This window comes from Triticum urartu, chromosome 3, assembly GCF_003073215.2.
Source record: "Triticum urartu cultivar G1812 chromosome 3, Tu2.1, whole genome shotgun sequence".
NCBI classification, from domain to species: domain Eukaryota; kingdom Viridiplantae; phylum Streptophyta; class Magnoliopsida; order Poales; family Poaceae; genus Triticum; species Triticum urartu.
In genome coordinates, this window is record NC_053024.1 from 388,814,799 (window position 1) to 388,828,323 (window position 13,525).

The following is a 13,525-nucleotide window of genomic DNA, read 5'->3' on the forward strand; positions in this document are numbered from 1 at the left end:
GCCAAATGGTGAAAACCATTCGTAAAACCGAACGTAAAAACGGGCGTTCGCTAAATAACTAAACCGAAAAAATAAACCGAACCAGATCTAAAAAAACGGATCTAGGGTTTACGAAATAAAACCGATCGGTTTTAAAAAAAACCGGTGGCTACCTCGAACTCCGGCGGGGTCCGACGGCGGCGGCGGGCTCTGGTGCGGCAGCGGCGGGGCGGCGGGCGGTGCGGCGGCAGGGCGGCGGTGTGGCACGTGAGGCGAGGCGGCGACGGCGGCCCGCGGCGGCAGGGCGGCGCGCGGCGGCGGTGGATCGAGCGGCGGCGGGGCTAGGGTTTCGGGTGGGCTGGGGCGGCTCGGGGGTCTCGGGCTTTAAAGCCTGGCCCGATAGAGTCCTGACCGAAAACGGCCCTAAGTCGGTTGGCCTTTTTTAATTAATTTTGACGTGCAGAAAAAGAAAGAAAAGAAATACTAAACAGACTCCAAAAATTCCAAAATAAAATTTCCCCGTCCTCTAAAAATAAGCCGGACAAGGTGAACATTTATTTGGGCCTAAAATGCAATTTTGAAAAACGCACTTTTTCCTAATTCAAATAAAATAGCGATAAAACTTTGAATAAAAATCTTATTTGATTTTAATATTAAATCTCTGATATTTCTTTACTTTGAGGAAGTCATTTTATCCTCTCTCTTTTATTTTTTTATAAAAAAATATTTCAGAGAAAAATAATTAAAACCAAATGATCCTCTTTTCATAATTCGAGAAAAAACCAAATATGAAAAATTAACGAAATCCCCAACTCTCTCAGTATGTCCTTGAGTTGCGTGGAATTTCTATGATCAACCAAAATGCAATAAAATATGATATGCAATGATGTTCTAATGTATAACATTCCAAATTGAAAATTTGGGATGTTACACGACTTCTTCACTGCTGCTTGAGTCGCCACTCTCTTCTTCATCCGAGTTCCCAGATTGCCACTGAGCGCTTTCGTCGCACTCGCTTCTCCTTCCGGGGCCAGATCCCCGTTCAACATTGAGTACATTTCAGTGTATATCTACAAGACAAAGAGTCAAACAAACATCAATCAAATTCGAGGATAATTGCAAGTCAGAATTAGAAGACACTCGATAACAAATGTCAGACCTTGTCTGGTTCATGTCTGGAGTCGAATGGCACAACTCTTCTGGACCCCTTGGGGTTGTCCTTATTCCCAGTGATACTCTGCAGCCACTGCGCCACCGTCTCCTCGGCGACCTCCTCCGGGTGGATCCGAGCGGTGTAGTTCGAGCCCGAGTACATCCACATCGGATGGTCACGGGCCTGGAGAGGCTAGATGCGTCGACTGAGGAACACCTCCAACAAGTCCATACCAGTCACGCCGTCACGGAATAGCTGAACTACCCGGTCGACTAACATCAGCACCTCGGCTTTCTCCTCCGGGGTCTCGAGCAATGAAGGGGGTTGGTGAACTTGATCCATGGTGAAGGGAGGAAGACTGGTCGACTGACCAGGAGTCGGAACATCCTTGCAGTAAAACCAAGTCGACTGCCATCCCCTAACCGAGTCAGGAAGAGTCATGGCAGGAAAGGCACTCCTACCCCTCGTCTGAATCCCTAAACCCCCACACATTTGGATCACCCGGGTCTTATCGTCAGTTGGACTGGCCTTGCTCACTGACTGAGAGCGGCAGGTAAAAATGTGCTTGAAAAGACCCCAGTGCGGTCGGCAACCCAAGAAGTTTTCGCACAAAGAGACGTACGAGACGAGATATGTGATTGTGTTGGTGGAAAAGTGGTGAAGTTGGGCTCCGAAAAAGTTCAAGAAGCGTGGGAAAAAAGGACGAGGAGGCAGAGAGAAACCGCGGTCGACATAAGTAGCGAGGAGGACGCACTCACCCTCCTGCAGCTGCGGCTCAAGCTTGTTTCCCGGCAGCCTCCCAGATTCAGGGGCAATCAAGCCCCCTACAGCCAGATCATCCAGATCTTCCTGCCGGATTGTGGACCAGATCCAGTCTCCTTGGATCCAGCCGGGCAGCAATCCGGACCTTGATGATGACCCTCGACTTGTCTTCTTGCCCTTCGACTTCATCGTCGCCGTCACCTTCTTGGCGCGCTCCAGGGCCATCGTCTTGTCCTTCCCCATCGTTGCATATTGCTTACGAGCAGAGCGGCGGCGTAGGGAGTGGAGAAGGGCACGGGGGAGAAGCAGATGAGGAAGAAGGGAAAATGGGGCGCACTGTGCAAACACATCAGCTTCAATGCCTTATATGGGGAAGTTTCCGAGTGACTGACTTGTGGGTCCAAGCGATCCTGTCAAATCCTGAAACAGTCGCGTGCTCGGTACATGGCGGAAAAGGTGGTGCAAGAATCGAGGCCTCCCTGCCTAATCCGTTTTGTTTACTGCGGTGCTCTCCGTCTCGTGCGCTTCCCCAAATTTCGAATCCCGTGAGATCCGAGAACAACAGTGCAACCAATCACGCCAAAGATTTCATGCCATTCCAACACTCGAAGCACATCAGTAAAAGTTCACTCGACAAACTCTGAATGGATCAAGGCGACTGAAAACAGGGTAGAAGTTTCAACATGGTGCACCGACCCTGGTGAAATGCCTCTGAAGCATAAAAATCGAGTCGGAATCATCTTCAACCCCTTTTCCACTCAGACCTCGATCCATTCGGGGGCTAATGACGATGATATGTACCTAGGGTAGGGTAATAGGCCTGACCTAGACACCCTTCCCAAGGACACTGCCCTAGAGTCACAGGCATTCAAAAGTGCAGCAACATTTACCGACTGAAATCACCTCAAAAGTGCAACCCACTCGACCAACAGTTCCACTCGGATAACCCAATTACATTCGACCAAGACATAATCATTCGACCACACCAGGAACCACTCGGAGTACAGAAGATCTGAAGTCACTCAGGATGGCAACGGTCAGGCATTCACTCCATAGTCTTAATGATCATTTATGTATCTTTATTGTTGGCGTTACCAGTAACGTCCCACCTTAATGTACATTGAACCCCTTGTAACGTGGGTTGGCCGGGGTCATGGTGCACACTATATAAGCCACCCCCTCCACTGGAACAAGGGTTCGCACCTCGTGTAACTTCACGCATAATCCAGTCGACCAAGCCTTCGGGCACCGAGACGTAGGGCTGTTACTTCCTCCGAGAAGGGTCTGAACTCGTAAATCTTGCGTGCACAATCTCAGCGTAGCTAGGATCTTGCCTCCTCCTACGTACCCCCTATTCTACTATCAGACTTATTCCCATGACACTACCAGCCCGCACTGGAGGAGACACTCCAGCTATCGGCAGCGGGGGACTGCGTCTACCCCTCGCCATCGCCGCCTGTCCATGAGCCCAAGCCCAAGCCCGAGCCGAGCCCACGCCACCACCACCTCCATCGATGAGAAGTACCAATGTGTAGGGGTACGTGCAGGAGTGGGGGAGCGCGCCACCCGTGTGGCTGGGCGCAATGCTGGAGCAGGAGGCGGTGTACCTCCAGCAATGGAAGGTCAGTGCGCTGGCGGAGGAGTGTGTGGAGGGGGAACGACGCATACGGCAGGAGCGGGCGAAGAAGGAGCGGCATGCCAAGCGACAGGGTGGCTGGGAGACGCCTTTTTTATGTTGAAAAATTTATGTTTAATTATGTAAGTGGACTTTGACCGGCAGTTGACCGGCTATTTTATTGTCTAATTATGTTGAACTTATTTGCATGTTTTAATTTTTATGTGTATTTAGAGCAACTCCAATGGGGCGACTCATTTCGTCCGCCGTCATCCGTTTGGGTCCGCGCGGACACAAAACGCGGCCCAACGCGCCGACCCAAACGGACGTGCGTCTGCTTTTCGTCCGCGGGTGACCCATTCCCGGCCCATTTTTGAGCCGGATTTGCGTCGGCGCGGACATGCGACGGACGCGCGCACGCTCGCCTTCTCCTCTTCCCGGGCCCGTTGGTCGGTGGCACATTGGCCTCCCCTCTCACCCCCATCGAACAGCAACCCTCGCCCGCCTCCTTCGTCGCCGACGCCGCCGCCCATTTTTGCCGGCGAGTCTGCCAGCTGTCGCCGCCTCCACATCCGCCCAGCAACGCCGCCCACTCCCTCGTCGCCTGCCACCGCCGTCTTGCCGTCGGGGAGCAGACTGCTTCCCCACCCCCGCTCCCCCCACCGCACATCCGCCCGCGACCAAGAAGCCGCCTCGCCGCCCCGGCTAATTCCTCACCAGCACGCTCGTCAGATGCCGGCAGGGCAGTGAGCTGGTCCGTGCGCGCCGCGACTTCCCTCGCCGGCTGTCTCCTTCGTCGACTCTCACAAGTTGTTCGACAGTTAGCCAAGGTACAAAATGGACTCCGCCGACGAGTTCTTTTTCCACAATTTCCTTTAAGACTCTGAAGATTCGTCGTCCGACGTCGAGGAGGAGATATTGGCTGCCGTGTTGGTCCATCACCACCTCAACAGCCAGTGGCCGTTGTTCCGTGGCTCCATTCCGGGCCACCTTCCAGCGTTGAATCGCAACCGAGAGAGCGGGCATTTTCTTCTTTGGAAGGACTACTTTGATACAACAAACCCGTTGTTCAAACATCAAAAATTCTGCCGTCGTTTCTGTATGAGTAGGCATCTTTTCAACCGTATTAGAGAGGGGTGGTCGGCTATGATGACTATTTCGAGTGCAAAGAGGATGTCGTCGGCAAGATTGATTTCTCCTCTTATCAGAAATGCACTGCCGCCATCCGAATGCTTGCATACGGAGTGCTTGGTGATCTCATTGATGAGTACGTCCGTATGAGCAGGTCAACATGCCTAGAGTCCCTGTATAAGTTCTGCAAGGCTGTTATTGCTGTGTTTGGTTCTGAGTACTTGAGAGAGCCGACAACGGAAGATACAACACGTTTGTTGGCAATGAATGCCAATAGGGGCTTCTCAGGGATGCTTGGCAACATAGAGGCCATGGGAGTGGAATAACTGCCCTTCTGCTTGGCAAGGGCAGTATAAGGGTCATGTCAGGGCTTGCACAGTCATACTTGAGGCCATGGCGTCTCAAGATCTCTAGATCTGGTACTCTTTCTTTGGCATGGCCGGATCACACAATGATATCAACGTGCTTCAGTGCTCGCTGGTGTTTGCTAGGCTTGCCCAAGGCAACAGCCCACTGGTGAACTTTACTATCAACGGCCACAACTACGACAAATGATACTACCTGGGTGACGGTATCTATCCTCAGTGGACCACCATTGTCAAGACAATACCCAACCCTGTCGGAGAGAAGAGGAAAAGATTTGCCCAAGAGCAAGAGAGTGCTAGGAAGGATGTCGAGCGTGCCTTTAGTGTTTTGCAATCTCGATGGGGCATCATTCGGTATCCTGCTAATACCTGGAGCACGCAGAAACTATGAGAGGTGATGACTGCTTGTGTGATCATGCACAACATGATCGTAGAAGACGAGCGCCCGGAACGTCTGTATGACCAAGGGTTTCAGTTTCAGGATGAGAATGTTGTGCCTGAGCATGGAGGAGCGGCAACGTTTGAACAGTTCGTCTAATTTCATCAAGACATGCGCGATTGGAAAACTCACATGCAACTGCAAAATGATTTGGTTGAGTATATGTGGGCTCATGTTGGCAACCAATAGATGTATCTTCTTTTATTCGTTTGCAAAATTATGTGAAACATTTTTATTTGTATTCGGCTTGTAAAACTATACTATTTTATTCGGTTTAAAACTATGTTATTTGTGACAATATGTTTAAATGCAATCATCAATGTAAAATTGGCCAGCCAGCCGGCCACGCCGACACATATGTTGGACGCAGACCCAAACAAAAAAAAAACCGTCCCGATCCAAAATAAATACTCCCTCCGCTCCGAATTACTTGTCGTAAGTATGGATGTATCTAGATGTATTTTAGTTCTAGATATATTCATTTCTGCGATGAGTAATTTAAAACGGAGGAAGTACTTAAAAGCGAACAAAATTCATGTATATTTGCCTCTGCGCGTTGGAGTTGCCCGAACACCGTCACCGTTACAATTGCGAAAGGAAGGAAAACCAAAGCTGAGCCATATTTCTGACCACAGCCGCTCACCACCATTAGCAGAGGTTTAGCGATGTGCGCGCGTGGCTGACACACTGCATGACACCATCGTGGAGGGTGGAGGCCGCCGCCGGCGGCGCAGCGAAAGGTACCCCAGGGCCAGAGGGGCGCACTCTCACTTGGCTACCTCCTGACTCCTGACCTGAACCCCGTTGTGTGCCGCGGCGGTTCATTGAACCTGGCCCTTCCACACTCGCAAGGCCGCACTTTTTTTAATCGAAAGGAAGGGCCGCCTCCTCCCTCCTCTGGACTCCGATCCCCTCTGCCCTCCCTCCACCCCTTCGCCCATCCAAAACCACACCACCACAACGGACCACCCGCCTCCGGCTGTCCTGCTCCGGCCCTCACCTCACCTCGCTCCCGTATAAAATACCACCCCTGCCTAAATCCACGGTCCACACCCCTTGCGACGCCATGGCTCTCGCCCTCCGAGCGCCCCGCTTTCAGCCGCTTCCCGCCTCCATTCCCGCGACCTCAACCGCTTTCGCCAGCACCGCGAGGCCTTCCTCCTCCGCTGCCACCGCCACCGCCATCTGCGCCACCGCGTCTCCGTTCACCGAGGCCACGTCCTCCTCGAGATACCGCCGCGACGCCTGGTCCTACACTGCCCAAGACTCCTCCTCTTCCTCGTCCGCCGCCGCCGCCGCGGCGGCGGCGGCCTCGGGCCGCCGGGACGACGAGATCGCTCTGCAGCTCCCGGAGCTGCGGAGGCTTCTGGAGGCTCTCAGGGCGTCCAGAGGGAAAGGGCTGGAAGGGGAGGGCGGCGGCGGCGGTCCCGGGAGGGTGGCGCTGGTGGGGACGGGGCCAGGGGACCCGGAGCTCCTCACGCTCAAGGCCGTTCGGGCCATCGAGGCAGCGGACCTGGTGCTGTACGATCGCCTCGTGTCCAACGAGGTGCTCGATTTGGTCGCGGATGGCGCCAGGCTACTCTACGTCGGCAAGACGGCCGGATACCACAGTCGCACTCAGGTCAGTCACAAGGATCATTCATTCGGTGTTCGTCTTTAAATTCAGGTGCTTTGAGGTTTATATCTACTCCCTCCGTTCCTAAATATAAGGTTTTTTTAGACATTTCAAATGGACAACAACATACGGATGTATGTAGACATATTTTGAAGTATAGATTCACTAATTTTGGTTCGTATGTAGTCACTTGTTGTAATCTCTAGAAAATATTTAGGAACGGAGGGAGTAGTTTGAAATGCAAATGATATGTCTGCACTTTCTAAGTTTGTCCGCTTGCTCATGTAATGCAGGAAGAAATTCATGAGTTGCTCCTGAGCTTCGCGGAGGCTGGTGCCAATGTGGTGCGGTTGAAAGGCGGCGATCCTCTGGTAACACGCACTTCATATTTTCAATACTAGTACTCGATAGTTATCTATTAGTACTGGTCGATGATTCTTGTACGTAGTAGTCCCAGTTGGTACTAGAAGAGAAGCCAATTTCTGTATGGCTTTTCACATCAAGTCCTTGATCCTAGAAAAAAAGACAGATTGGAGGAAAACAGCTTATTCCCAATTTAGGCTTTGTTGCATGTGCATCAATGTTAAACTGACCGAGCATTATAAACACTTCTCCGTGCAATAGCTACTGCTCTGTAGAAATACTTCTCCATGCAATATCTGTAATGTTCTATGCTCATAATTAAAAGGTACTCCCTCCGTTTCAAAATATTGGGTCATCTATTTAGGAACGGAGGGAGTAGAGAACAAAATATGCCAAATTATGGCATTTTAGTATAAAATACTAACAAGAAAAAAGATAATCCTACCAACAGCCTATGTTAAAAATCCCAACATTAGGATGCTTGTTCCAATCTCTCTCTCTTTTTGTCAAACATACATATCCTCATACTCCAGCTGAGAACTCACGTTAGTGATATAGTGATATGTACCTTTACCTTGGAGGAAGTATGTTAATCGTGCTCTTTTCAGGTTTTTGGAAGGGGTGGAGAAGAGATGGATTTTCTACAACAACAAGGAATTAGAGTTGAAGTTATTCCAGGTATAGTAAACCTGTGATGGCGGCTTGGATAATTTTCACTATTTGCCATGAAACAGGTAATAATCGCTTGCATCCAAACATCTACAGGAATTACCTCTGCTTCAGGAATTGCAGCTGAACTTGGTATTCCACTAACCCATCGGGGTGTCGCTACCAGGTATCTTTCTTGTGATGTGGCCGACTGTTCTAGCTGTTGCCCTTTATCAAAACATGCTTTTCTTTGAAATGGCTTCTGTGTGATCTTCATCACAGCTGATCAGTTGATTTTCATCATCTGCATCTACTTCTCAAATGCAACTTGAAATTTTTGTCTAATTTAGTAAATATTGTAGTTGAGGTACGATGCTACTAGCTTAATACTCCCAAATGCATGTCATTTGCTCAACGTAATTTGACTATAAAAGCAGTATAGTGGAAATACTTTGCACTGGTACTCCATTTGCCTATCTTTGTGTTCTTAAGTCCTGTGGCTGAATAGAAGCAAGAAAAAGGTTTTTTTAAATGAGGCAAAAGACTTGCCATTTTCATATATATGAAGAAAGTGAGAATCACCTGGTCAATTATGGAAAACCAGGTTAAAAACGATACAACCACCCACCTTGGAACATGACAGCCTTGATTGCACGGCCAGCCAATCTGGCACACAACAGATACACTGCACACACACTGTCGAGGAGGAAAGCACCGCTGATGTATCTGTTGTGTCGTTGTCATCACTCCTAGAGCAAGCGACTCTGACTTTGCCATCGACAACCACGAGAACGCCCTCAGCACAATAGTCTTGTGAAGTCACACTAAGAACAACCAAACAGTCAGCCACACACGCTGACCACAAAGCAGCTGCGAATCTAAAGGCGAGCTACGACGGAGCGAAATGCAAGTTTTGCGCCAAGGAGGAACACAACAACCGGACCACCCATCACATGTCATTGTCAGTTGTCACCACCCAGATGACACCGACATTGCTTTGTCTTCATAGGAACAAACAAACCACGGTGAGACCATGGACTCGCAGAAGAGTTGACTACCAAAGCCTGGCGCAACCCCGACATTGCTCATCCCTTCGTCATTGGCGCACAAGCCCTGAGACCAACCACTGCCAACTTCCACTGGTCCCTCCGGCTGTAGCATAACTCCAAAAATGATCCAAGGAGGGAGATCATGTATAAGTGTCATCATCATCCAACCACACGGATCTAGGGTTCCCCCTGGAGCTATCTCAGGAGGGAAAGAGAGCATCACCTCAATGAAGCCTTCAAGAACTAAACAGTACTTGGAAGCGTCATTATTGTGGGCTCCGGCCATCGGCTAGAGACAAGGCCTTTGCCTGGCTCAGGGCAACTCCAACGCGGATCACCAAACTGCCCGCGAATGTCCGGACTATTTTTGCCATCCAACGGCGGTCACCAAAATTGTCCTGACTGGTCCGGACCGAAATCCCACAAACCGGAACCAAACTGGGGGTGGTTTGCAGGTGTTCGGACGTCCGCCGTGTAGGCATCCGATAACGTGGACCCACCCAAAAACCCCTCTCCTGCCTCTCCCGCCACGTCGCATTCATGCCTGTTCAGAGTGGATGTGAATGGACGGGGCAACTTCCTACCGCACTCAAGCTGGCTGACCGGCTGTCCGCCTGCCGGGCATTGACACCGGCGCGGCGAACGATAAGCCAACTCGGGGGCCCGCATTCAAGCCGCCATCTCTGATATTTCCAGCCCATCAGATATGACAGATATCATGGTAATGCTTTTTCCTGGGTGAAAGGAAGGCCCTGCCATGCCTGCAAACTTTGTTTAAGAGGAAAATAAGATGATTATAGATATCATGGTAAACGAACAGACTGGCAAAATTAATTGTTGGTGATGCATTTATGCAATGAGAAAGTGTTTATGAATGCTGAGTAGTACATTTTTGACATATCATCTTTTTTTGCAGTGTCAGATTTTTAACCGGACACTCTAGAAATGGTGGGACGGATCCTCTACATGTGGCAGAGAATGCAGCCGACCCAGAAACAACTTTGGTTGTGTATATGGGTTTGTCAACACTACCATCACTTGCTCCCAAGTTAATGAAGCACGGTCTTCCACCAGATACTCCTGCTGTTGCAGTAGAGCGTGGGACTACCCCCCAACAGCGAATGGTACCGACTCACAGAGCCTTACCATCTGAATTGTGTTCCAGCCTTAGCTTTTAGATGCTGAATATTTCCTTTGCTGTAGGTATTTGCAATGTTGAAGGATCTTGTGAATGAGGTCCACTCGGCGGATCTAGTTTCTCCAACTCTGATAATTATCGGCAAGGTGGTGGCCTTGTCACCCCTTTGGGTTGAGTCATCTGAACATGATGCTCTTAATAATGAGAACTCGTCGCAACCGAGTCCAACAGTTTCTCCTGTATAAAGTACATGGCCACAAGGGATGTTGATGAACGTCATGCTTTTGGAACATTTCCAAATTGAGATCTAAGGCTATATGATCTGGTTTAGGTTAGGACATGCAAACACAGGACGTAGTGAATCTGGACAAGAGAGCAAACACAGGAAGCATATATTTTGAATATTGCAGTTGCAGAAGACAGTACATAAAACCACAGAGAACAAGGGTTCACTTTAACCGGCGGCAACAGTCTGTGATTCGGCATAATCTACTGAACTGCAGCAAATCTTCAGCATAGTTTAGTTTTGGTCTTGGACCATATGTATATCTTGAATCAAAGGTAGGATCTGTTTTTTGTCTCCCTTTGTCGCATTACTTTGTTTAGGGGCTACTCTTGAAACACGTTGGGCATTGTATGCCATTATTCTGTCAAGCTCATTTGTTGGGCTTAATAACGAATTTTGAACTAGTTCCGCACGGGATCAGTCGAGGAATCATGGACTAGTCTCTGAAGGTTTCGGTTGGAAGGCAAATACAGACTCATAGACTAGTCTTGCAACCCTTAATCATTAGTTTTGCTATGTGTTGAAACTAACACTACTAGTACAATGCCCGTGCGTTGCCACGGGCTCTTGAAATATTTTGCAAGAGTTATATAAAAACAATGCATGTTAAATTTCACACGTCATACAATATAACACAGACATCACGTAAGATACATAGTGGGAGAAACCCAGCCTCCTCAGACTTTAGCGCTTCCTGGCCGTTGGATCTGGTTCTTGATACATTTTGGACCGTCAGATGAAGCCCCCGGTTGATCCCATTTGTCGGATCAAAACTGAGCACTGTAGATCGAAACTGGGCTACCAACGCATGTTATTCCGGTGCCCCGCCAAGGGCATTATTGGAATTTCATCAACAGGTATAGAAAGCCCAACGCGCCTCTCCTATCCCAAATCTAGCCGCCGCATCGCCCCGTTCCAATTCTCCCGCCCGCCGCTCGTGGTGCTCCTTGCCACGCCGCCGCCGCTCGCCGTGCTCCTAAGCCCTTCCTGTCTCGCCGCCCCTCCCTCCTTCTCCTCCATCGCCAGGAGAGGCCGCCGCTCGCCGTGCTCCTTGCTACGCCGCCGCCGCTCGCCGTGCTCCCCGTCCTTCCTGTCTCGTCGCCCCTCCCTCCATCTCCTCCATCGCCAGGAGAGGCTCAGCCTCACTCGGGCCGCTGCTCCCCGGTCGAGTTCGTGTGCCTGCATCGTCAGGAGGAGCGGAGGTTGCGGCTCACGTATCTGCTCCTCCATGGACTGCAGCACAGATGGGGGAAGACTTACAACCCGTTCTCTGTGTCCCTGGCGTCATCGCTACCGCCTCTTCTCCACTTCCTCTGGTGCTCATCGCAGGTTTTTTTTCTTGAACAGATTGTAAACCTTATATGTCCTATTTGTTGTCTTGAAGATGGGTTGGTTGATGCAATCTGTGTATCTTGGAACTCAGGCTGCAAACCTTCAGATGGGTGTGGTAATGAACTTTTCCTTTCCTTAGCATTTCATTTTCCTCTTGTTTTTAGTTATTTCCAGTAGCGCTTTGCCTTATCACGCTTGTGATATTAGGCCACATTTGAAGAAAAACATAGGCACTATTTTGACTTCCATCGGAGAAGTGGCTAATTGCCTTTATAGGAGGTCAGTAGAAAGCAATCAATTACTATATCATTAAAACAATAACAGAAGTGTTCTTCATCATGGTGGTTCGGTTGAACTGTTCTGATGGTAGTTTCCTTGGGTCAATTGAAGGTAACCTGAGTTTTTCTAACCCGTTTTTGTGTCTTGTATTGATATTTTCCTTGTGTGACCCCACCAAAAGATATCTCGATGCACTTCATGCACTTAGCAGGAATGCTACTTTGTTACTTGGTTTGATAAAATAACTACATCGAAGATATATAGATTTCTTGTCTTACTCAATGTGTTCTATAATGATGAAAGCCTCTTCTATTTCCAGGCTCCTGAGCTCCTTTATAGGTCTATATATTGCTGTGAAGCTTGTGGTTGGCATGCTTTTTCAAGGTCTGATATCCTATAATCTTAGCATGCAACCATTTTTGGAGGGACTCAAGTTTGAACTGACCGATTTCTTCTAGCATTCAATTCTTGTGAGGGTGGAGTTGGAGAAGGTGGGGCATCAGACAAGAGCCAGTTGCAGCATCCACGACCTCCTTGTCCATGGCCAATCGTGCAAGATTGACCACTACAACCTGAGGTATTTCCTTACCTTGCGTCCCCAAGCCCAACGCCTATCCTCACATGCAATAGCTAAAATTCATGTGCGTCTCTACTTCAAATGAAAGGATCCATGCTATAGAAATAAACTGCTTTAATTCATGTTCCTTAAATGTATATGCACCAACAGAACCATAGAGTAGTACTTGCTTAGAGAGCTAGACCAGTGCTATGTAAAAGGTGATTTACAAAGATCTCTGTCCTGAAAGCTTTAATGGTATTTTGTATGGTTTGAAGTACAATTTCGAATTAGGCACCTTGTCGGTGTCAAAACCGGCGGATCTCGGGTAGGGGGTTCCGAACTGTGCGTCTAGGCCGGATGGTAACAGGAGGCAGGGGACACGAAGTTTTACCCAGGTTCGGGCCCTCTTGATGGAGGTAAAACCCTACGTCCTGCTTGATTAATATTGATGATATGGGTAGTACAAGAGTTGATCTACCACAAGATCAGAGAGGCTAAACCCTAGAAGCTAGCCTATGGTATGATTGTTGATGTGTATGTTGTCCTACGGACTAAAACCCTCCGGTTTATATAGACACCGGATAGGGTTAGGGTTACATAGAGTCGGTTATAATGGTAGGAGATCTGAACATCCGTATCGCCAAGCTTGCCTTCCACGCCAAGGAAAATCCCTTCCGGACACGGGACGGAGTCTTCAATCTTGTATCTTCATAGTCCAGGAGTCCGGCTTGAAGGTATAGTTAGGATATCCGAACACCCCCTAATCCAGGACTCCCTCAGTAGCCCCTGAACCAGGCTTCAATGACGACGAG

At 49.3% G+C, this 13,525-nt stretch overlaps 1 protein-coding gene across 1 annotated transcript; it reads left to right on the forward strand.

The window, feature by feature from the left end:
• The first annotated feature begins 6,361 nt into the window (after positions 1–6,361).
• Positions 6,362–10,947, forward strand: LOC125544071 (S-adenosyl-L-methionine-dependent uroporphyrinogen III methyltransferase, chloroplastic). The gene is made up of 6 exons (XM_048707622.1): positions 6,362–7,065; positions 7,353–7,430; positions 8,031–8,100; positions 8,188–8,257; positions 10,036–10,243; positions 10,323–10,947. The coding sequence occupies exons 1-6, from the start codon at positions 6,511–6,513 to the stop codon at positions 10,500–10,502; spliced, it is 1,161 nt and encodes a 386-aa protein (XP_048563579.1). The 5' UTR covers positions 6,362–6,510; the 3' UTR covers positions 10,503–10,947.
• The last annotated feature ends 2,578 nt before the right edge of the window (positions 10,948–13,525 follow it).

What these genes read in the sequence shown, in the direction of transcription:
- LOC125544071 (XM_048707622.1), top strand. Translation starts at nt 6,511, where the DNA reads ATGGCTCTCGCCCTCCGAGCGCCCCGCTTTCAGCCGCTTCCCGCCTCC. An exon ending in GATACCACAGTCGCACTCAG is followed by an intron (nt 7,066 to 7,352) that starts GTCAGTCACAAG and finishes CATGTAATGCAG; the next exon opens with GAAGAAATTCATGAGTTGCT. An exon ending in TAGAGTTGAAGTTATTCCAG is followed by an intron (nt 8,101 to 8,187) that starts GTATAGTAAACC and finishes AAACATCTACAG; the next exon opens with GAATTACCTCTGCTTCAGGA.